The sequence below is a fragment of the Paramormyrops kingsleyae genome, chromosome 15 (assembly GCF_048594095.1).
Source record: "Paramormyrops kingsleyae isolate MSU_618 chromosome 15, PKINGS_0.4, whole genome shotgun sequence".
In the NCBI taxonomy this organism is placed as follows: Eukaryota; Metazoa; Chordata; class Actinopteri; order Osteoglossiformes; family Mormyridae; genus Paramormyrops; species Paramormyrops kingsleyae.
The window spans coordinates 5,692,970-5,718,507 of record NC_132811.1 but is presented as its reverse complement, the minus strand read 5'-3'; the positions used below and the strand labels follow the sequence as shown (position 1 = coordinate 5,718,507).

Below are 25,538 nucleotides of genomic sequence, written 5' to 3'. Positions count from 1 at the left end.
ATTACTATACTTTAGATGGAATGTAGACAAAAAATACATGTAAAACTTAAAACTTAATTTTAAATCATGCTGTTCGACATTAATAAAATTCATTTTCTCTTTAGACTGGGGAAAAAATTTAGTAATTTTAATCTTTAAAGTTATTGGTGTGTATACTATACATAGTTTAAACTAAAACTTAAATTCCATTGCATTTATACAAAGCAACAATGACACTGCATAGGGCAATTGGTTATAGAATATGGATGAATGGTTTATATATATATGGATGAATGGTTTATATATATATGGTTTATATATATATATATATATATATATATATAGAGAGAGAGAGAGAGAGAGAGAGAGAGAGAGAGACGCACCTGTACTTACGAACTTTCAACTTACAAACTTTCAGACATACGAACGAAGAGGACTGTAAGTCCAAATTGTGTTCATTGGGCTCCCGTTTCCTATCCGCAACATCAATTTTTTTCTGCGCGCCAATTCCGCCTAGTACGACTTCTGGCCGCTACTCCCGCCGCGCAGCAGTGTAACATGTGTATTCCGGCCCAGCATCCTAGTTCTTTGTATTTGCGGATACCCTTAAAACGATGTTGAATAACTACTTACGAACATTTCAAGTTACGAACGGCCGTTCGGAACGTATCTCATTCGTATAAGTAGAGGAGCGTCTGTCTCTCTGTGTGTGTGTGTGTGTGTGTGTGTGTGTGTATGTATATATATATATATATATATATATATATATATATATATATATATATATATATATATATATATATATAAGCCTGACAGAATGCCATGTCAGTGTACAGTACATCGAAACTGTCAAACCGAGGTGTACATCCTGTAAATACTAGGTTGACTTTACTGACCACCGTTTCTTTGCTATGTTTTTTCTTTTTTTTTCCAGTTAATATTTTAATAAAGTTTTCCGTATACTTCAAAACAGATTGTTAGTTTAAGGGGGGGGCGCGTGGAAGTTGATCCCCAGCCCAGTGACTGCAGATGCGGCTTGTACACGACTACCGGTGGGCTTGTACTTGTTGGTTTCTAATTCCCCAGCACAGGTTGTGCGGACATTCCTCTAACATCGGCAACAGTTTGTATATGAAGAATCTTGCTGTTACTTAAACGTCGAATTAGACGCGTTCATCTGCAGTTGCACTTCATAAGGAAAACCGGTAACTTGCAACTACCTTTACAGCGGCGGCTGATAGGTACTTGAAACTCCAAGCGTCTCTGATTTAAAACAGCCTTTTCCCCGCCTGACACATCCACATTTAAACCACAACACCAGGTCCAATAAGTATGAATTTTACACTATGCAGTCTCTCGAAAATATGCAATCTTCAGTTGTAGTGATATGTAAAGGCAGTTAATGGTCCACGAGTTTACATCTGTCATAATTTCATGTGTAAAACTTTAGATCCTACAGGCCTTTGTGTGCCACGACCCAAAGAAGCACCTAAACAGCAGCGTTTCACTGCTGCAGTATCGATGCGTCTGCCGATCTATACATCCATTGACACTGATGAATTACGACTGCTGACCCGTGGTGACGTCAAGGGGCATCGAACTTTAACGGACGCACCTAACAGGTTAGGAACGGAAGGGACTCAGAAGAAGAAGCTGCTAACGGGAGAATAGAGACCTCTCTCGTGCTTCACGTTGTAAATATTTAACAGTACCATAAGAAGCTTCACTGTGTCCACAAAGAAACATTTTCCTATAGGTCGTGATTTGACAACCTATCAATTATTCATATTAATGACGGCGATTCAACGCATAATCAACAACTAAATTCAGAATTGCGGAGAATCCCATCTGTATTAGCCTATATATGCAGTAAATATATGTTACATGCAGTATTCAATAAAAAGCTTGGGACAACTCCAGCGTTATATCCAAAATAAACACCACATTTCCGAGTTTTCAGGTTTATAATTGCCTATATGCGTAGGGGGGATATGTTTGCAGTTGGGGTGGGTAAAAACCCGCATCCTGCTTAACTTATGCGTTAACGCAAGTAGCTGATGCACAATATTACTCCGTGTACCTATAAGGTACCAACAAACCGCTTGTGCAAAGCCGCGTAGAACATAGCGCAGTGCTGGTCTTGCCAATGAATTGCAATTTCGACTCGGGCGACTTGGGGATGGGGGGGCACTGCCCCCCTGCCACCAACCCCCCTACCCCACCCCCCGTTTTAAAGGAAAAAATTATTACTAATGCTTTAGGAGAACATGAATAGTGAAAGAATACCTTAACGGATGGCTTGGTAATGTTCTTACTGATTGTTCTTGAACTAAGTATTTTATTGTTTTTATGTCTTAGCTATCCTTCAACAAGACGTCCATGTAGCAGTCACACGGCAATCTTTGCAATATTTCCTTTAAAAGATATGGAGAAACTCCGCACACTCAGTGTCAGAATCCCGAGCCCAGCACCATATAGACACACTACAATACATACTCCGATTTTCAAACGCAGCACTGTTGCATGGGTTTTTGGTTACTTACAATAGTAACAGTTCAAAAAGCATTCAATGCTATGTTTACTCTGTTACATTATTACATATTGCATATATGTTTCGTGAATGTGATCACTGGATAGGAGGAGCGGTTTAAAAAAGTGATAAATACACTTGCATTTCAAAAGGTTGATTTTCAGGAAGTTGTAATATTACATTTTGAAAGAATTAAAGCTTCATCTCAAACACTTCGAGGGAGATTTTGGTGATTAAACTAATCTCTGCAAAACTACCCATACAAGTAATGCAATCTGGAACATCGGACACACCTATACACAAAATAAAGTGATCGTACTCTGATGGCAGTCAATTTACAAATTATACTGCATTATTGTGGAGTGAAATCAAAGTAGGCTACTGATAAGCGCTTTACATACATATCAAAACTTTATATCGACCGTTCAAAACGTTAGTATTGTATATGCTAATCAGACGTGAGTTTGATTGGATTATGATATGAAAATACCGGCAAGTAAAATACTGATAAGAAATGAAATAATAGGTAATTTTCTTCTGATTCTGAATCATGAAAGCATAATTCTGACAAGATTTAGCACGACACATCAACATGTTAAAGAGGCAAATTACTTATTAACCTTGAAAACTCCTGTTTATATGCTGGCGCCAGGTTAAGCAACGTTTATCAGGAAAAACCAACGGAACGCGTCACTTATCCAAGACAACTAGACTACTCTTCAATATCTGGTAATCTTACATTGCAGGACGATCGTTAGCAACGTCCTGGCAATCTTATCTTTAGGAATTACATAAATTATTGACTAGATGAGCAGCCAAATTTCATCTTTGGTCATCTAGTTAGACTCTTTAAAAACAGTAGCGCTTTAATCTTCTCCTTTCGGAGCAGGCAGGATCGTGGGCATTGGTGAACCCGGCTGATCTATGACGTCAGGCGGTTAAGAGACAGAATGACTGTTTCTCCCCCTGTGCAGCCTGTGCACTTTCAACGCCAGAGGACGGTGCGCGCACACATGCACACGCACAGCCGGACATTATACACACGCAGGAGCGCGCCTAGGCATACTCGGTGAAAGGCAGCTAGGACTCGCTACAACAGCGCGGTCCTACAGCAAATCAGACGCACACACACTCTGACACACGGTGCGCGCAGTGATTTGAGGCACGACTCTCTTGTGGACTAGCTGAGATATCTCGTGAAATCATGCTCAATTGACTGCAAAGGGGCTATTACAATCAATGGCTTGGCTTTGAGTTCGTTTGAAATTTATCGGTTGACACGGAGGAGTGTGTGAGGGAGCGAGGCAGGGCGAGAGAGTGGTGGAAAGAGATTTTCTCTCAACAATGGAACTTACAATGGAAAACATTGGAAATCTACACGGCGTACCCCACGCTCATCAAACGGGTGACTTGATGAGCTCTCCACATGGACGGCAATCCTCGGCCTCGCATCGGAACTTAGTATCACACGGGCGGTCTGCGATGGTTTCCAGTATGGCTTCTATTCTGGAAGGAGCTGGGGAGTACCGGACTGACCACGCTTTGTCAGGTCCCTTGCACCCTGCGATGACAATGTCCTGCGACACCGGGATGAGCTTGAGCAGCACCTACACTACGCTCACCCCGCTCCAGCACCTGCCACCCATCTCCACAGTCTCGGACAAGTTTCACCATCATCCGCACCCGCATCACCATCCAGCACATCAACGTCTCACCGCCGGTAACGTCAGCGGCAGCTTTACTCTCATGCGGGACGACAGGAGCCTAGCTTCGATGAGTAATCTTTATAGTCATTATCCCAAAGATATGTCCGGTATGGGGCAGCCATTGTCCCCACTCTCAAACGGCCTTGGCTCCTTGCATAACTCTCAGCAAACGATTTCTGCCTATGGTCCCGGCGCTCATCTCTCAAACGATAAAATGATCTCCCCCGGCGGCTTTGAATCTCACGCAGCGTTGCTCTCCCGGAGCGAAGAGCACCTAGCCCGCGGCTTAGGAGGACACGGAGCGGGCATGATGACAACCCTCAATGGTATGCACCACCACGGCCATCCGCATTCTCAGGCTAACGGGTCCATGCTATCCGAGCGCGAGAGGCAAACAGCTGGAAGCGGACAGGGCGCCGGGTCCGGACAAGTGGAGGAAATAAACACCAAGGAAGTGGCACAGAGGATAACGGCGGAGCTCAAGCGCTACAGCATCCCTCAAGCCATATTCGCCCAGCGGATCTTGTGTCGGTCGCAAGGCACCTTGTCCGACCTGCTGCGAAATCCCAAACCTTGGAGTAAACTTAAGTCAGGTCGGGAGACGTTTCGGAGGATGTGGAAGTGGTTACAGGAGCCCGAGTTTCAGCGCATGTCCGCGCTCAGGCTCGCAGGTGAGTCACATGCTTAATGAGCAAGAACTCATTAGAGACCACAGAGATTAGAACTGTTTCAAATCATTCCGGTTCCGTACATTGGAATTATTCACTCGATCCGTGTCAACCGATACATTTCCTTAATCGTATATGCTGCAGAGGCGATGCAACGACGAAACAAAAGGGAATCGAACTAAGCCGACATAGAGTAGGAAAAAAAATCAAATAAAAACAAATCAAATCACCAACGATTCTTTGCTGTACTTGGGAAACCCCCTGCCCCCCCAAAAAAAAAGGTTATGAAGCTGATAACACCTAATATGAAATACAGGCCTATGTTTTCCATCTAATGTTATAACCAGGCAATAAGTTTTTCGTCAAAGTTTAATACAAGGACAGTATTTCGTGATTGTTGGGAAAGGGCTCGTAAGCTTCATTCTAAAGGTCATATTTGTGTTTCGAGCATGTCCCCATCTCTCTTGCCCCTATCTTCACAGCAAGGCGTAAACAAGTCAAGTCTGAGCTGCGATACCCTGGGTGAGGGTCACGGGTGCGTGACCCTCAGATCGATCCCCGACTTCCCAGAGTCCCTTTTTAAAGTAGTGCTCGGATCGATGTCCCATTCGGATTTGAAAGGGCGCTCAACACACCTGCGCGTCTCTTTTTTGATTTAACATCCCTTTAAAACCGCTGTCACATTAGTTTACAACCGCCTTTTGTATAAATTGCATTTTTGCTTTGAAGCTCGTTGCTTATTAAAATGCAATACTTCATTTTATATGTATGCCTATGTAGACAGTCACACATTTTAATAATGGAGACAAATAAGCATTTAATTATATTTGTTTATTTGTACTGTAACAGTAAGATTTACTGTAATTATTAGTGTGGCCCGCACTGATACTGCAGATCTTATTTAATTTAAGAAAAAAATGTTTATGATTTGTCTTAGCGGGTTCAAAGTCACGCACCAATAAATAAGCATATCTTGAGTCTGTAACAAATAACCTAGTAACGCGATTTAAAAAGAACCGATTTAAATAACATTAATAAGTGTCAGAATCTATAACGTTATACAAACCGGTGCACAAATGGGTTTGTATCCCGTGGTACAAACAAAGGAAGAGCGAGGCGCTTCTGCTTTTAAACAGTTTGTTTACACCGAATCAGACATGCTAATGATTGTGCTGTTTTAAAGGCAAAATATAAACATATAAAACTATACATATTTGCAAGCAGTAACCCCAGGAACTGACCTATTCCAATATATCTGGAATGTATACATAAATGCATTTTACATTTTTTTTACCATATATTTAGGATAATACTCTTACTATGACACGTCATTAAATCATTAAAATTTGTGATATATTTGGACTTCAATATGAAAAGCCATGTTAAGTAACCAATTTAATCGCATTCATATATATATAGGTTTTATAAATATATACTGTATGTGCTCAGGAGACGGCAAGAATTATACATATCCACGTTAAACTGATTTAAAGGTAGACAGGCAGAATCGCGCTGGTATTTAAAAAAAATCCAAAGGCGTTATTCAAAGAAGGGTTTGCTATAAAACTCTGTCACGCCTTATATCTATATGCAGTATTTCAGTAGACGGTTCAATTAAGCAGGTAAAGTGGCATATTTTAGTTCCAGTCAATGCTCTATTGAAAAGCGCTTAATGGAATGTAAATTGTTCCTTTGCGCATTTACAGGGGTTCTGGTAAATAAAGATTTAAACACTCTCCACAATTGTCTCTCTAAGTACCATTGCTGTTAAACCTAATTGGGCTGCAGGCTTTTTATGCGCCTTTCAACAATAAAAATAGCAGGCCGCTGTTACCTGTTCTTAGTAAAGCGCACTTTAAGCTCTTTCACTGTATATTCTGCGTGTGTGTGTAATACGACTAAGAAAGAGGGACAGAGAGAAACCGGATCATTGAGAAAGACCACGCTGGCCCTCCCCGTGGTCAAAAATTTATTCTTGATAAATTCCATATATACATTTTAAGGCAAATAATACGCACCTTAATCATGTACAATTGTTATACATTGTCTTTTTGTAATATGTTTAGCCCTTTGTTTAGTGCTTTAACTAGCTCGGTACCATAGTTTTATACACCAGTTAATGCATTAACACTCCTATATGATTATGCATGGATATAACATTCATATTTAAGTTCAAGATACAAATGACTGATATCGCCGTACTAACGATATTAACGTTACAGGAACACAAAGGTTCTAAAAAATCATATGACTTAAAATCACCTTCTGAATGAAAACATTGTTAGCTGGACTAAGGGTTGCATTTTAAAGGGGGCTGGAAATTCTCGCTCAGCTACCTCAATCAATATCTTGAAATTACTATTCTGAATTCATTACAGTCATACAAATCAATTCCTTTGACTTACTCCCTCAATGTATAAATGGTAGCTCCAGCTCGGTAACAGCTGAACCCGTTGTAGATTCTTCTATTTAACAATAGTAGATATAGTAAGCATAATTAAAATGTGAAAATATGCCCATAAAACTACCAGTATGGTCTCGGAGGATTACTGTCTGAATTAATTGAATAACTCTCTCTCTCTCAGTGTGTGTGTGTGTGTGTGTGTGTGTGTGTGTGTGTGTGTGTGTGTGTGTGTGTGTTTAACGCCCTGGTCAGAAAACAGGTTAATTACCTGTGCAGAACAAATTAATTATTCCTAAAATTGTGTGAGACCTGCAGGATAACTGACGAACCATTTTAATAACCTTGAAACCAAAAATCATGAATCTGTGGCTATTTAGCCCCCTATGATTACTGAGTAATATTCAGAACGTTAATGCATATTCAGGCATTAACGCAGCAGGTGTAATAGGTTTAATATAATAATAATAGGTTTAATATAGTATTAATAGCTTTAATACAGCGTTAACTGGATTTGTGATTTAATATGGCTGCCTTTTCAGTTAGTTTAATATAACACAGTACACTGAAAAAGCATCCAGAAGGACATGCAAATGATTAGAAAGGTAAACGGCTAAAGGGAGTAACCCTCCAACAAGATACAGTATAGGGCCTTTCTAGAAAGGCATTTAAAGATTGCATTAAGGATGAAAAACCATTCGTCTCTGCATCTGTGTTGAATTCCACACTCCATCTCAATGTATTCGCATGGGTCGATAAACCAGTGATCGATAAGGATAGCCAGTGCATCTATCAATTATTCCGGCTCAGCACTCTATCCCCGAAGACTCCCCTCGCTCGCGCTCGCGCAAACACACGCGCACACATAAGCAGAGCGGCAGACAAAGGGGGAACGCCGCGCAGCAAGAGGCGATGAGCAGAAAGAATAAAAGATGAGGAAGAGTGTAACACTGCCTTTGACGTGCGTTGTTCCTTTTAGTCACGTTACACCAGTACAAGGTAGAATCGCGGAATTCGCTGTAAACACATCCTCAGGGGTTCGGTTAAACAGCCAACCTATGTATGCACACATGTCTTTTGGGACACACTGGGAGGAAAGCAGTTGTAACAAGTAATGCATATGTTAAGCAGCTAATGAAATGCATTAACAAAATAAGGAGAGTTTTTTTTTCTGGCACAACGGTTTAGTAGCGAGCAAGGGTTGATGCACGCGCCCTTGGATGTGGTTTATGAAAATACATAAAATATTGTAAAACTCTATATAATGGGACAGTTTATGTTACTGATTATAACTGGTGAAAATTCTGTGACAGCGGGCACGGATGTTTTGCAGTAAAAGGTAATTTCCCTTTTGGTTCTGTTCGTGCAGGCACGGTCTTATGCAAAACAGCATCATTTAATTTCTGTTTGGAAACGACTGGGATTGTGGAAACATCCCCCCACCCATTCCCAGTTCAATTCCCATTTGGCTTCGTGGACCATCATGCTTTGCGCCACTCCATCCTGCTGTATTTGCCCTGCTCAGTAAATAGAAGATCGATAACGTAGTCTTATGTATAACGGCAGACCTCTTTATACTGAATAAAACCCGCTGTACCGCACCGTTGGCGAAACCTTGATAAACAGAAATACAAACAGTAAAATGATTGGACGAATATCGGATGCGCTGGCTTTGTTGTTTGTTGTAGAAGATATATCTATGCATATTTTATGTGCACGTTTATGCACGTGAGCGAGTTCCAAACAGTGGGCGGTCGACAGGAGCATGTGTGTGAGACAGGATTGTGAGAAGACCATTCAGCATCTCCTCCATACCTTCCTTGGTAGGCTCACTGTCCCATGGCAATGCCGGATCCAATCAGATATCACACCTCAAAGACAGTTTTAACCACTTGTTTGTTGTGTAGTTTATTTCTGACATGTTTGTATGGAGTCCAGTTATAAAAGAGATCCGTCATGCCTACAGCATGCACCACAACCGCTCTCAACATCGTTACTGTAAGGACATCATACCAACGGCCAGACCGAGGCCCCGTTATATACGCAAATGCTTCTCGATCAGCAAAACCTCACTGCTTACACGGAGTCAGGCAGGAACAGTCTGTCGAAATGATCAATACCAACTTTAATAATTGATGAGGGAGAGCAGAAAAACAGTGAGAATTGTGTGGCTGCGGTTACATACTCGCTGTTCTGTAAGCAAAGCGATGCGTGCGGTAAATACGCCGGTGCGACATTAACATCCGCGAATCCGAATCGAAACGAACAGAAATATTCTTTTTCATTGGGTACTCAAGAAGAGCCCACACACGCGATCAGAAGCATCCTCGACGACGCCGTCATTTCACATTATCATTGTGAATCTTATGTCGGGTTTTACTTTTGTAGGTTGCCAAATCAAGATTTGGCTTGGGATGAACATGGATAAACATCTCTACTTCTGCCTTCCTGCACATGCCTGTATATTGGGATGTAGATTGCGTTCGCGCTATACAACATTAAGGCAGATATGACTCGCTCTGAATCTATATCGATTTCCATTCTCCGCATCCATTGCTGAAAAGACAGCAGGACCAGGACAGAGGAACCGTACCCAAACCTCGCAACGCCACGCAGGACACTCAACAAAATAATACCTCACAGTAACAGCCGTATTCCGTCGAATACTGGATGTGTAAAAGTGTGGAAAAGATGACATTACATGAGCATATCATAACAATGGCTATTGTTGCGTAGGTCTTATGTAGAATGCTAAAACTTACATTTACAACTGTAGATGATGACAAAATATGGGCCTATAGGTATAATAACAACAATAAGAAAGGGAAAAAAAGTTTATAAAAAAAAAAACGCCCCGACTTTTAAATTCATGACTGAACTCCCAAATTTGGTGCAGGAGTGAACTTCTAGATGAAGATCGATTTAATAACATAATTTTGCCATGGACAAAATACGAATATGGAAGAAGGCAGGCGGATAACATCTGTTTTATTTTATTTTCAATGGGCAAATGTTATGCCGTTTGACACAGAGATACATATTAGACAAATTAAACATTTACTTATTTCTACTTATAAATGATAAATATTATATTCGCCCTGCAGAAAATTCGTGTTAGGTCTCCGGTACATTGATTTAGTTGAACAGAGGACCACATTTATAAACAATTAGTTTATAGGTTGAATTTAAGTTAAACCTGATAATGTGACTGTTAACGTTATCTGTGGAAAAAAGATACCATTACATTCGATCCAATAATTGCCTATGTGCTACTTAGATCTTGAAAAATGTAAGGAAGATTATAATAATGTCTTTGTATCTGAATACCTTAATTGTTTAAACGATCAAAGACTAATTGTATACAATATGTACATTTTGGATAGTACTATTTTCTCCCTAACAGAAAATATACTTGATAGCAAACACAACAGTTACCAATTGTCCATACATCACACAAGTATAAAATAAATGAAGTAAAGTATACTGCAAAAACAAAACAAAAATACAAGTATTTTTTATAAGTTAAAAGAAAATTCCGAACTGCGTGAAATGGACGGAATGTAGTCATCAAAGCATAATGTGCGTCAGCCTCTTGAACAGCGTTCAAACAACATCTGTAGCGGAATGTTATGCCGTGTCGGTTATTCCGGAAATAGAGAATATGATTTTAATAATATTCCAGACTGCTATTATTTTACTGATTAAATAAGTGCCTTTAGTTTCTCATTTAGGCCTATACTGCGGTAGTCCTTTCGAAAGAGTGCATGTGTGTTATATTCATTTAAATTCCCGCGGCAGTCATATTATCTGAATAAAACTGCATCCTTTTGATTCTCCAGATATACCCTGTGGAAAAATATGCCGTCCCCTGCCAGGGCTGCAAACCTCGGGCCGTAAGAACGGAAGGACCTTCCAGCTTTGACCGTTCATCCGCGGCCACCACTTATTTTTATCATGGGTAGTTCAATGACTCGCGCGGAGAGCAAATGGTCACGCTGCGCACATCTGAAGAGTTTAACAATAATGTTATTATTACCATTTCATGTTATATCCCACGATAGTTGGAGTGGTAGTAACAGGCCTAATTATGGCCGCAGCTTTGATCGTATGTTTAATGTTACTCTTTATGTGCTGGCGATTAATTAAAATACCGATTAACAGAATAGGAGACTCCAATTCTATTAAAATGCAATGTGACAGTAAATCAAAAGCAGCTATTCTTATTTGATCATTTTAAACACTTTATAAGTGAAACTGTCTGCGAGAGAATACATAATTCAACAACACTCAAATGAAATAACATTTAAAAAAGTTAGAATACAGAACGATTTACTAATAGACCTTATTATTATTATTCTTATTATTTGTCATTATAAATAACGTTTGAAAATATTTTTACAGTTTTTTTTTTTACAATATGGGCCTATCTATTATAGGAAAGTCCCGCGATGTGTAGTTCAGGCATTTCTTAAGTTTTCAGACTGAGATGAAATCGAAGCATGGGTAAAATTTAATTCCCAGGCGAAAACATCTACTTCGATTATCATAAAGAAAAGCGTGATAATGCGCGCAGACACACGTGCGAAAATGTGCATATTAGCAGGCCTGCTAAAAGTAATACGTTTGCTACAACACGAAAACGTAAATCTTGATTTTTCTTTCTTGTGAAAGAAATAGGTTTATTTTAATACCATTGAAAACCTTGGATTTTGACATAAAACACGTCATTGCCGTTAAGATAGCTTGTAGGCCAATTCAAATACAGAAATAATTTAAAGAGCGAATTAACTAAATTTTACCAACCCACCACATAGCCTAAACTAACACGTAGTCCTAATTTGTATCCGTTTACGCTTCTTAGATTGAAGATGGAGAGAGGAATAGCTAAATGCGCAACTGTACACTGTGCTCGCGGTTATTTTACTTCTATTTCTGCATAAGTTACTATAGCGTCTTTCCTGAGGCGCGTTGTACCTGAAACGAAAAATATACGATATTAAGGCCATTATGTCCAATGACACCTATGATACAATTTGAAATTGTAAAACAAATTTAGGCAGTAAACTTCCTTTAACAATCTGCACGCCAGACGTATTGCAAAAATGACACCACACGTATATTTCAGTTGTCAGTAACGTAGACCTCGCAGTGTTCCGTTTTTATCAGAAGGTGTATAGGCCTATATAAACATCAATGTGTAATTTCACCGTTCTGTTGTTACTGGACTTTTGTGCTACTGCCCCATTTCATGTAGTAAACACACAACTCGGTAAATCGTTTATGAATATGCACCAAACTACACTGATTCTTAACAGATGTCCTAACGAGTAAAATATTTTTTTTCCACATCAAGCAACAGAAACCTTAAATAAATACTGTCAAAGATTATTTGGCAAACGAATATAGAATGTTTTAGCACTTACTGGTTACCTTATACACTTCTGTTTGTGGTTTTTAGGCATCGTTAAGGAAGTGAATGTTTAAGATGTCAATAGTGCATTTTGATTGGTTCAGGGCAGAAAAATGATACAGGCGTAACCTCTGCGTGACAATCCCAGCATAGGTCACTTAAAAACTGACCGAGAAATAGTATGGCGCTATATTCATGTAAAATCCTTTGGGGAGTACTCAGGTGCTGTAAATGCCGTTTGATGGGAGAGGAGGCTGCGGTTATATAGTTTCTGTTCTGTAAGCAAAGCGCCGGTGCGACATTAACATCCAACGACCCGAATCCGACAAACTGAAATGAACAGAAATATTCTTTTTCGTTGGGTACTCAAGAAAAGCCAAAATACCCCAACGCAATCATCCCCGACAACGCCGTCATTTCACATTATCATTGTGAATCTAAGGTCGTGTTTTATTGTTGCAGGTTGTGAATGAAATCTATTTACCAGCGCACCTGCCTAAAGATACAATCGGGTTAAAATATGGTAGTAAACACGGTCGTAAGTAATATCAGCTACGGGGAGGCGCGGGTGCACACACATAAACACAGCTTGCGTCGCTTTGCAAACGGCGGGGGCGGGGCGGCGCGGGGCTGGGGGGCACCGCCGAGTGGCATTCCTAAGCTCAGCACCTTCCAGACATTCACAGCAAACGCCCACGTGCCGCCTGTCTTTCCAGCCGCACTGATGCCCGTCACGCAAGCCGCGCAGTCTGGCAGCTGTTAATCATAAACAGCTCGTGGCTCCACTTACAATAATGTCACACCAGCTCGGCCCAGACACCCAGCCTCGTGCCAATAGCTGTTCCCCTACTTAGGAAATTCCAAGCAGCCCTCAAATACAAATCAAGAATGAATCAGGCACTGCGATAATTAATTTAATGATAGCGCATGATTAATTCATCAGCCTGTCAACACTGCCGTATTATTATTATGAATCATTATTCTAAGCAGCAGTGGTACTACAAGCAGTAGTAATGTCAACATTAATATTACTGGCACAGTCGGACAGCGGGAACCCCTGTCGTGTTTTTGTACATGGCTGGCACCATTTGCCTCTATTTAGCTGAGAACAGCAGAATTATCCCCAACGAGATCGACCTTTGAGACGATTAGCAGAGACTGTTTAGCTGATAAAACTGTTCACCAACCCATAAATCACGTTAAGGAAAGGAGGTAAATCAATGAGTGATAACACATTAAAGAAAAAGTAATAGCGGGTAATACAAGTACAACTTCTGTGGCGGCACGTGAGTGCTTTAGCAGGGAAAGGGCTGTAATATTTGCAAAACAGTGACAAAAAAAGTGAAAGTGGTGTGGTACATCAGGAATGTGTGCATCACTCCATATATATCATGACCGCTAAATCCGACTGAAATAAGCCACGCCCACAAACATAGGCACACACACACTCAGGCACGCCCACATTCATAGGCGCACACACACCCATAGGCACGCCCATATTCATAACCACGCCCACACTCAGGCGCACGCGCGCGCGCACACACACACACACACACACACACAGATAAATCAGATTATACATTAGTGTCTGGCAGGATCCAAACGAAACTCAGGTGTTCAGTGTGTGCGCAAGCATTCCATCAAACACACACCCTGACATAGGCATTTTTTAGACTTCCAGGGGTCAGACGTAGATTAGGTCTACTTAGAACCTGATTGGATAAGAGGTTACAGTTACTGGAAATGGATGGAATCAAATAATACGTAAAAATTTCACCATTTAACACATTCTCACATACTGACAAGTCAGTGCTCCAGAGATCTACTGGGCCGCAGTGGCTTCCTTCATTCACCTCGAATTTGCTCCGTAGATAAACTCCCGTGGAGCATGAAGCTTCCACCTTCCACTCGGAGACCGCGCGTAAAGCCAATCGTTTATCTATATATTACAGTTTGAACTACAATTACAGTTAAACGACACCTGAGAGAAGCTTTACGACTATGCAATTGCTTTTAATCAAACATTTACGTCCGTGCCGTCTGTCAGGATTGCCTATAAACTACGGCGTTCAAGCAAGTCTACATCACAAATAATAAAAAATGACACACGGCGTCTTGGATGGTCTCTGGCAGTCTTTCTTAGTTTCTGTATGTTTGTACTGTAAATAAGGCCGGGGTCACGTGATATAGCGGATTATATGTAAAGGCTTACCCTTACATCAATATTCGGTCTGGGTATGCATTTGTTCACTTCCTGAGTGACTGCGACGTAGGCTGACGGCCTGGTTGTTTTTCGCCTGCAGTAGTCCGGCCCGTTGCGGGAGAGAGTTGCACCGCACCCAATTTCAGATCACCCACTTTCAGCACATCGATTCCAGGCAGACCGGTTGGCTGCACGGTGCGGTTAGTTATCGATTCCGCCCCCCCCCCCCCCCCTCATTTCTCCCACCTCAGCCCCGACAGAATACACACCTCCGGCGTACATGCTGATGCACACATTTTCACACCATCTGTAACCTGAAATCCGTGATTTTATATTTAAATAGTGTAATATCTAAGGGAAGTAAAAAGAAAAAACTAAACGCAATCTTAAACGAATGTTACCTAGTTAAAAATATAAAGGAAAAAAAAAAACTTTAAAAGATGAATTAATATAGAAGCAATGATATAGAATTTATAATATAAAAATTACACCAGGGAATGGGTTTAATCTTAATGTGGATTATTTTTTCAGATAATATAAGCAACCTTTTGTGTATCGGGATTTAACTGTTAAAACCATCGCCCAGGAAAACTTGATGGAACTTAGTTATTTTGGGAAAAAAATCGTAATCGGAAGGAATCATTCAATATAATATTGAGTGTGATAAATTATCCAATTTTGATCTTCATATGACCAGGACATTTATAACAGAACAGTGTTTAATGTTCGTGGAACTACACTGATTTCCATTACTGGGATGTTCAATGTATTTAAGAATAAGTCATAATAGTGAACTTATTAGAGTAAAAAGATAAAATCGTATCACAAACGTCACAGCCTTGTGTTCTTACACAGGGTCTCTCTATCATTTAAACAAAGACGTGCAGCTGAAAACACAATGAGCACATCAGGACCTCTCTGCGGCCCACCGATGAATGGCTGCCGCATCGTAGTGTAACGCAACGTCGGCTCCGCAGAATGCTTAATATAAACCATTCGGTGATGCAAATGCGTGTCTTTAACGACGACGGGGGGAGTTTGATATTGGGTCCCCTCGATCCCCACCCCTGTGTGTCTTCATGTCTTTTTTGTTAGGTTTTGTGAATATTCGCAAATAAATCACTCTATTACCAACATTACATTGTTATGAATGGGGGTGTTTTTACAATATTTATAGTATTAAGTGAATTGAATGTATGTGAATGAATTGAATGTATATTATTAATATATAATATAATATAACATAATATAATATATTTAACATCCTGCTGTTGAACATCGCAGTTTTCATTTCGTGATCAATGGCTGAGAATTGTAAGCATAACCTAAGCACGTCTTCAACTCAAAATGGCTCACATGGGAGCTGATTGGTCGTTTACAATCTTCAGATTAATGCGTTGGGAAGTGTATGTGCTTCATTTGGCCACAGTACAGAGGAAGATGAGGACATCTGAATTACTTTTTCCAATACTGCTTACAGTGGCCTGAGTGCTGTGTAACTCGCGGTTGGTCTGTGACAGTTTCTCATCCCGTAACGCAAGCAAATGAATTTTACAGCGCGCCCTGTGACTGGCAACATTTTTGAGTTTGCACAAATTATTTCAGCGCTATAAAGGTGTTGTTTGTGAAGATACTAAAGGGTTGAATTAACAGAAATCAATACAAGTAGAAAATCACTCTATCATTCACATAGGACCTTAATATTGTTTCCATGGGCAGCAGTATGACAATTTAATCAATTCCTCTGTCTATGACAGATACTTTTAACAACACATCTTAACTAACAATGTATCCATCCATCTTCCAACCACTTACGCAGTGCAGGGGTCACGTAAGATATTTTTTGTGCCCTACAAATTTGATATTCATAGATTACATGCTACATAGTAAACAAAACATTGTGTTTATTCGTAGGAGGGAACTGACATCACTTTTTAAATATATTTCTTGTGATGAGTAATGCTATTATAATGCCATTATAACATCCATGTTTCTCATGAATCTTTCTCTAGAGGGGTTGGAACCGGGAGGGAGACACGTACGTCCCAATATTTAATTTAGCTTCATTCACCCCCCCCCCCCAATAAATGGACTTTTATATTTAAAATTATTAAATTATGCCCCTGCCCCCCCCCCAATATGAAACACTCTCCTACACCGTTGTCCGTCTCCCTGATCGGCTCTGTAATTCACACCCAGATGTCATAATGGCTATTAACTCATCCAGTCGATTATAACGCAGCTGAAAATTTCCTATAGTCTAGTGTCATTGCAGCCATCGCAGTGCAACTAATTCACACGTTTGTGGTGACGGTCCTGTAAACTAAAACCCACTGAGCAGCCAGTCGTATAAGAGTAACACATACAGTTATGTATAGTAGATACTTATAATGATAAGTACTATTTTACTGGCTAAATATTTACTATACTGTATGTTTTGTTGTTGGTTAGGCCAGTGGTTCTTGACCTTTCTTGCACCGCAACCCGATTTTCACCATGACAGCTGAGTCGCGACCCTATATCAATCTCTGCAATTTACGCCAATCAATTCCTATCGCACAAATATGATTGGATCGGCCAGTAAATTTTAATAAAGCATCTGTGGATTGGTCGAGTGTTCACTAGTTCTGTGCTAATCATTTTCAGACCCAAGACTTGTTTATATAGGTTAATTCTAGGACTGGGGCTGGGAAATCTGTTAGTGGATCAGGACAGGAGCTTGCTGGTTTTAAAAGGCTTGCATTTTCAACTGTGCCTCGCGACCCTTACAGAACTTGACGCGAACAAACTTGGGTAGCGACCCATGGGTTGAGAATCATTGGTTTAGGCTATACCATGTAGCCTAGGTGCGTAGTAGACTATACCATCTAGGTTTGTGTACGCACACTTAACGATGATTGCACAACGGCAGAATCCGTTAACAACGCACGTATCCCGTCGTTAAGCGACGCATGGCGTCTTTTAAGTTCAAAGTGACTCTTTCTAATCCCCTGCCAAATTCTTAGCACATAAACCCACTGTTTCCAGTATTTTAGCATTGTTGGCATTATTATACCTGTATGTAACAATTCTTTTGATATCTCCTTGAAAAAATATTACTTCCAGAATTTTCGAGGAACCTATTTTAACCATATGGAGCATGTAGAAGAACTAGCTTTTGTTTAAGTCCCTGCAGGCCAGTAGCTTCTATTACTTCTATACAGGACATGTGTTGAGCACCAGTAAATATTCCGATGTGTAAATGAAGAATGTTCAAGCAGCTTATGCAAAGCATCTAAACCATGCACGACCTTGCATTTTACAGTTAAATGAAAAGAAGGATGCACAAATCAGAGGCTGCGGTGCCGGGCTGCAGTGCGGATGGTGCAGGGTTTAAAAAAGGTTTGCATATGCTCTCAGGGAGACTGAATGGAAGAACTTGTTGACTGTGGATGAGAAGGCTCATGTTGTGCTTGTAGAAAATGCCTTGGAGCAGAGTCAGTGGAGGAAAACGTACATTATGTATTAAATTATCAGTATATTAGCACCAATTCCCTCTCATTACATTAAGGAACATTGAGTAGGGAAGAGTAGTTACTTAGAGATGAGAAGGTTTGGCAAGGCCCTGCGGCATGAATTGAATAAATATTACACAGACTGATTTTAAAGCGGGGGTCAATCGATACTGAGACAATCAATCTGCAAGAAAAATAAAAACAACTGGACGCAAAACCAACAGAATTTCATAAAGGTTGCTGACTAAAATTGCTAAAATTTCCAACGCTTCCGAGCCGTCGAGAGGTTTTTGCATCTCATTTCCTAGTTCAACATCTACACACAAAATGACCCGGGTCCAGTTTACAAGACGTGAAACCCGTATGAGCTGCTGTTTTAGTGCTTATCGTGATTAGTTCATGAAAGGTTATCCATCTGCTGAGAATGCGAGCGAAGGGCTTGTTCTTTTTTTTTTTTTCGTAAAGAAAAACGTCGTAGCCGTTTTTAGGTGTCACTGCTAGCTTTGGTTAGGTACTTAGTCCTTCATACAAGTACAGTATGTGTTTGATATTAATGGATAGTATCAAACAATCCATATTCGACCATATTCTAATGACATCCACATTCTCTGGACCGTATCAGATTATTACAGTCTTCAAATATTGGCAACATTAGCAAAAGTGCAAGTGATATTACGAACTGAATTACTTATAGAAAAGTAAACCTTTATTGAAATTAAGCCTAAATAGTACCTGTCAGAGTGTTCTTTCTTCACGACTAATCATCTATTAACAAACGACTAAAAATCTGTTACAGTCTATCCAAATAAACTTGTTTGATGTTTTCATATTTTTAAAATGTGTACAGTATCACTGAATGCCACTATTAGACTAATATATACCAGCGCGCAACTTCTTTAAAGAGAAATGTAATACTTTTACTTATGATTCATTTATAAAGATTTGGATCTTCCCCATTATTTACATCTAGGCCTAATTATCTGATAACAGTCAAACATGGTTTGTGTGTAACATTAAACTAAATCAAGAAAAAATCGCCGAAATCGTTTAGATCTGTACGGAAGCCAACGGACTCTACTAGAATGGTTGTTTTCATTTGATGCACCGCTCTCCATCAAGTCGGCAAGGTCTTTCTTCCAACTCCCAAAGCGAGGCATAATTAGAGAGTTTATTGGAAAAACTGAATTTCACACACGAATTATTCACGAATCGATCGGACGGTATTGATTATTTGGGCGACTTTCTTTACTTCCCTCAACCTATTAGACAGAATATTAATATTCAATGCCTAGAAAAAAGCATTCCCATGTTATTCATTTTACTTGCATGCTTTAAGGTAATGCATCTTGTACATACTTCATTAAGCAACAAATTATGAATATAGATTCATTTGGATCTCCACTTCTGCATGTGTTCCGTATTTAGAACATTCATGCTTTTTGCGTAATTTATATGGTGGTGCATAAACGAACAACCTATTTAAGGCATACTGCACGCTGTATATTTTAAGAGGTACTGCAGTTGTTTATTTCCAGTTATAAAATATAACAATTTTAAAGGCAAATTATGACGTCGGGTCTGCATTTAAATCTAGGAGTGTTCAGGCTTCTCTGCAACCCTGACTGAATAAGCAGTTAGAAGATGGATAGATGGATGGATGGATGGAGGGATACATGGATGGACGTACGGATGGATGGGTGCTAATAATTCACAATAACGCTTCCTGAAATTAATAGTCAAGGGGAAAATCACGTATTTACTGAATTTAAGCGCAAACGTAGTAGACCTATGAGTTATTTTTTACAATATAGATGGCAGTTTCAATGCTGCTACAGAACTACTAGTAATGAAATAAAACAAACAAAAATGATAGAAATCGACTTTCCTAAACGGTATAATTTGCTACTGCTGTTTCCATTATGTGCAGAGTGTGGAGGTGGGTCTTTGTGTATTGCTGCACGTCTGTCTGTTGCTGTCTGTATCTCTTTGCTTTGTCTCCACTGTACTGTAGCATTAAAAGCTGCAATGATCGATTCTCCTCTTTTCTGCGGCGCGCCTGGTTCTGTAATCAGGGTCCCCATCCCCACCTCCCTGGCGATCGATTACTATTGGTTACAAAATCCCCGTCGCTGTTTGGAGGCAGCGCACACGACCGCGATAAAGCGCTGGCGACACCTAGCGACGGAGAGCAGAACGAAGAAAATTTATTTTCGAACACATTATTACTGATAACTATTTTAGGCTTTGCTGGTGCACTTACAGTGCTCTAACATACGCAGGAAAAAGGGATGCTGCCTATAGTACATAAAAGAGATGGCAGTAAAATAGGCCAATGTCCCGATGGAAGTCTCTATATTTCAAAATTTGTAATTTAATTTATAGACAGAGCGAGAGAGAGAGATCCATTTTTTACATTGAAAGCTCACTGCAGCCGTTTCAATGTTAATATAAAAGATACAATATTTACAAATGCGTATTAAGACATAAAACGCAGAGCAATCATACCAAACATAAACCAGTCGCGGAAATATTTCTGTGACGTTAAGTAGGCTAGCTATTTAACTGGCGGCGTCTCAGCAAACTAAATAAATGTATTAATCTAATCAGTGTTGCAATAATCACGAATACATAATATACACATTGTAAATAAAAGATTTAGATATACCGAACATATATTAAAATGCTGCATGTTGCATTTATTCTCTAACCTTAAAGTTTGCTCATATAGCTTCAGCATGGCGAACGTTAGAAACTGACCTTACGCGATTATTATAATTATGCACTATCGTAAAACATTTAATTTTAACCTATTAATTAAGAACAGAGAGCAAGTACTAATCCTTAATGACCGAGTAAACGCTTCTTAAAATAAGCAACTTTCCAGTTTAAGGTGTTTTAAAAGAAATAAACACCTTGTATGTCATACTTGCTTCGTTTTATTTTCTCATTCGTAGCATTAAGCTTTATGCAGCTAATTATCTGTAGCTAGTTCAGCGACGAATTAATCTGAGGCCTATAAAGCGACAATATTAGCCTTTATAGTGGCCGGTAGCTCAGAAACACTTTTCAAAGAAGATACACTAAGTTTAATTTAAGCCGAAAGAATGACTAGAGATTTAAACCGTATTTTCTGACTAAAATGTTCATTTGGCAAATTTACTTACCCACCTGATCGTCACGGCAGCTCCCTGCTCTCCCATCGTAAATCAGTTATTATAAGGTGCATTTTGAAATTGTAACTACCTGCCATTTAATTCACTGTCTATATAAATACCTGCTAAATTAATAACTGAATGCAAATGACCTGTGTTGTGGCAGCATAGGCATTGCTACATATGAATGAGGCCTATTTATCTACTCATTGTATTAGTTTGGTTGTTGCGGTCAGCTGCAGTACTGGGGGGGACTTGGTTCCCAAAATCTACATTAACAGTGCTGGTCAACCAGAGGTGGGAAATTCAGGTCCAGAAAGTTAAGGTCCAGATCAAGATTTTGTTTCAACCAACCAGTTGTTCAACTGATTAGTTACAACAAAACCTTGGTCTAGACTTTTACTCTCTGCACCTGAACTACCCACCTCTGTGGTCAACCTATTAGGCAACATAGATCGGCAACTTTTGAAGGGCGCCAGCTTAGCCAACTGATTTCACTGCCTTGGAAGATCAATGTTGCGCTGCCGCACCTTCCAGGACCCTGGCTGTTGCACCTTCCAGGACCCTGGCTGGCTAAGCTAGCATCTCCAGATGAACTTGTGCCCTCCTCAGTGCATACCTGGGCCATTATTTGCATAAACAATCATGTTGCAATACCATCAAAACAAAAAAAAAGATTTTAATATATGTATATTCTAGAAATTAAATTCTGTTTAAAAATCTTTCCTCATATTATTCTCCCATAGGCCATCAAAATAACAAAATAAAAGCAATCAAAGACAAGTTATGACTAAGATCAATGCTAGCATTAACATTGACAGCATCACTTCTTTAAATACTTTTTACAGTTCTGCATCTTTGGTTATATGGTGTGACATGTTTTTAATTGTATGTTTCCTTCAAAACACCTGTATTTAAGATTTTAGCTCAGTTTAACAATAAGCTAAAACTGTAGTTGAATTGCACTGTATTGGGACATTTGGCCATTACACCCACAGGAACTATTATGACATCACATTCTAAATCCATAGGCATCAATATGTAGCTGGTTCCCCCTTTGCAGCTATAACAGCTGTCATTCTTCAGTGAAGGCTTCCCTCAAGATTTTGGAGTGTGTCTGTGGGAATTTATACAGAAGAGCATTTGTGAGGTCAGGCACTGATGTTGGACATGAAGGCCTGGCTTATAATCTCCATTCTAGTTCATCCCAGATGTGTTTGATGGGATTGAGGTCAGGACTCTGTGCAGGCCAGTCAAATTCTTCCACACCAAACTCACCCATCCATGTTTTTATGGACCTTGCTTTGTGCACTGGGGCACTATCATGCTGGAACAGAAACGGGCCTTCCTCAAACTGTTCCCGCAAAGTTGGAAGCATAGAATTGGGCAAAATATCTTGCCATGCTGAAGCAGAGTTCCCGTCCCTGGAACTAAGGGGTCTAGCCCAACCCCTGAAAAACAACCCCAAACCATTATCCCTCCTCCACCAAACTGTACAGTTGGCACAATGCAGTCAGGCAGATAACATTCTCCTGGAATCTGCCAAACCCAGAATCGTCCATCAGACTGTGAGACAGAGAAGCGCGATTCGTCACTCCACAGAAGCGTCCAATGGCAGTATGCTTTACACCACTCCATCCGACGCTTGGCATTGTGCTTGGGTGATGTGAGGCTTGCATGCAGCTGCTCAGCCATGAAGCTCCCGGTGCAGTTATTATACTGCGTTGATGCCAGAGAATGTTTGGAACTCTGCAGTTACTGAGCCAACAGAGCGCAGGTGACTTTTACACACTGCGCACCTCAGCATTCGGCGACCCCGCCCGGCGACTTCACATGGTCTGCTGCTTTGTGGCTGATGTTCCAAAATGCTTCCACTTTGTAATAAAACCACTTACGGCCGACTGTGGAATATCAAGCGGGGAATTTCTCGAGCTGACATTGCAAAGATGGCATCCTATGACAGCACCACACTTCAAGTCACTGAGCTCTTCAGAACGAATCATTCTTTCGCAAATGTTTGTAAGCCTGACTGCATGACCATGTGCTTGATTTTACACACCAGTGGCAATGGGTCTGAATGAAACTCCTGAATTCAATGACTGAGAGGTGTGTCCCGATGCTTTTGTCCATATAGTGTATATGATAGAGAGTCATTGTTATATTGAAATTGTAATCATTTGAACTACAAGGGAGGAAGCCATGTTAAATTTTAGAATAATTCAATATCACAGCTCTGGCTGACTTGTAAAGGTAGTATTTACCTTGAATTACTATGGTAAAATATTCAGTTGTGTGAGTGGGCAAAAAAAAGCCAAACACAATCGAGGTGAGGAACAGGTTTTTGCTCTGTGATTTGCTCAATTTCTTTTCCATCCACCATTTTACACCCGTGTACTAGTCGCGTCGATAATGTGCAGCAGTGCCAGCAGCAGCAGTTTTTAAATATGAGAACAATTGATGGTCGCGCAGGGACTTTAGATGGCAGCCTAACGCAGAGCTCGCTGTGAGGGGGGATTGATGGGCTCTGGCGCACTGTAATTAGACACACGGTGCCATTAGCAAGCTTGCTCCTCAGCTCGAGCAGAGCCACAAATGGTCGCTGAGGGAAGATCTGAGGACTGAGAGACAGGGAGAATATGGCAGGAAAGGAAGAGAATCAGTCTAGGGCACTGTTTCCCAATCCAGTCCTTGGGGACCCACAGACAGTCCATGTTTTTGCTCCCTCCCAGCTCCCCAGGACTGTCTGGCAGGGAGCAAAAACATGGACCGACGGTGGGTCCTTGAGGACTGGATTAGGAAACACGGGTGTGGGGGAATCTGTTGGAAAGACCAAGGGGACATGAGCGAGGACATTTACAATGCATCTGTCAGTTTGGGGGGGGCGGGGGGGTAAGGGAGGGCATTGTAATGGTGTAAGTGAGCCAAGGGCGGAGAAAGAACGTGAAAAAGAGCAAAGAAGAGCAGAGAAGAACCAGCAGAGGGAACGGCCCTATTTCTCGTTCCGCAAAAGACTCCTTGGCCGCATCTCTTCCGTCTGATGTTGCCCCCCCCCCCCCAGACATGTCAGAGGTGTCTTTCTTCCAGGGCAAACATGCTCTGGCGAAGTCACTGGGGGCAATTCTCCAGTTTGTTCTGCAGACAGTTAAAAATAACAGCTCAGAACTCAATGGGCAGCCCCTCCTTTTGAAGCGGCAGACAGAAGATCCGCTGTAGGGCATTCTGACCTTGGTCCTTATGGAGAATCCCCCCACTCTCTCCAGGTTTCCGCATAGGACAGGTTAATCTGTTTCTCTCGCTCTCTCTCCGACTTTCACATGCGTCTTTCACACAGTCACTCATTTTCCCATTGAAACGCAAACATCATTAATATTGAATCAAACAGCAGACTCCAGCATCTACAGCCCCCGCTTCCTACACCCTGGGGTCCCTCGCTTGCTCTTTGTCTGCTCACACGTGCTATGCTCAGGGTATCTGGAGAGGAAGAATGGCAGAAAAAAAGTGGTTCGTATGTAATATGTAAATAATGCAGCCATCCATCCATCCATTAAACCCATTGTCTTGTCTGGGTTGTGGGTATTGTAGATAATGTATATTGGGTGTGAAGGTGTTCAGAATGAAGCTGAGGAGTAGGTTTGTTCCAGCTGGGGCTTTGCTGAACCTGCACTGACATGGAATGTTTGTTTCCCCCCCCCGGTTCTGCAGCCTGCAAGCGGAAGGAGCAGGAGCAGCACAAGGACCGAAACCTGGCGCCCAAGAAGCAGAGGCTGGTCTTCACGGACCTGCAACGGCGCACGCTCGTCGCCATCTTCAAGGAGAACAAGCGGCCCTCCAAGGAGATGCAGATTACCATCTCCCAGCAGCTGGGCCTGGAACTCAACACCGTCAGCAACTTCTTCATGAACGCCCGGCGGCGCTGCGTAGACCGCTGGCATGACGAGCACGGCGCCAGCCCCGCCCAGCCGGGCACCTCCACCACCACCTTCTCCAAGGCTTAG

The 25,538-nt window shown here is 41.0% G+C and overlaps 1 protein-coding gene across 1 annotated transcript; it reads left to right on the top strand.

Annotated features, from left to right (window-relative positions):
- Positions 1-3,818: 3,818 nt before the first annotated feature.
- Positions 3,819-25,538, top strand: onecut3a (one cut homeobox 3a). The gene is made up of 2 exons (XM_023844003.2): positions 3,819-4,886; positions 25,246-25,538. Exons 1-2 carry the CDS (start codon positions 3,854-3,856, stop codon positions 25,536-25,538), a joined length of 1,326 nt encoding a protein of 441 aa, XP_023699771.1. The 5' UTR covers positions 3,819-3,853.

Coding starts and splice junctions, on each gene's coding strand:
- onecut3a (XM_023844003.2), top strand. CDS start 3,854: ATGGAACTTACAATGGAAAACATTGGAAATCTACACGGCGTACCCCAC. Junction 4,887..25,245: donor GTCCGCGCTCAGGCTCGCAG/GTGAGTCACATG, acceptor CCGGTTCTGCAG/CCTGCAAGCGGAAGGAGCAG.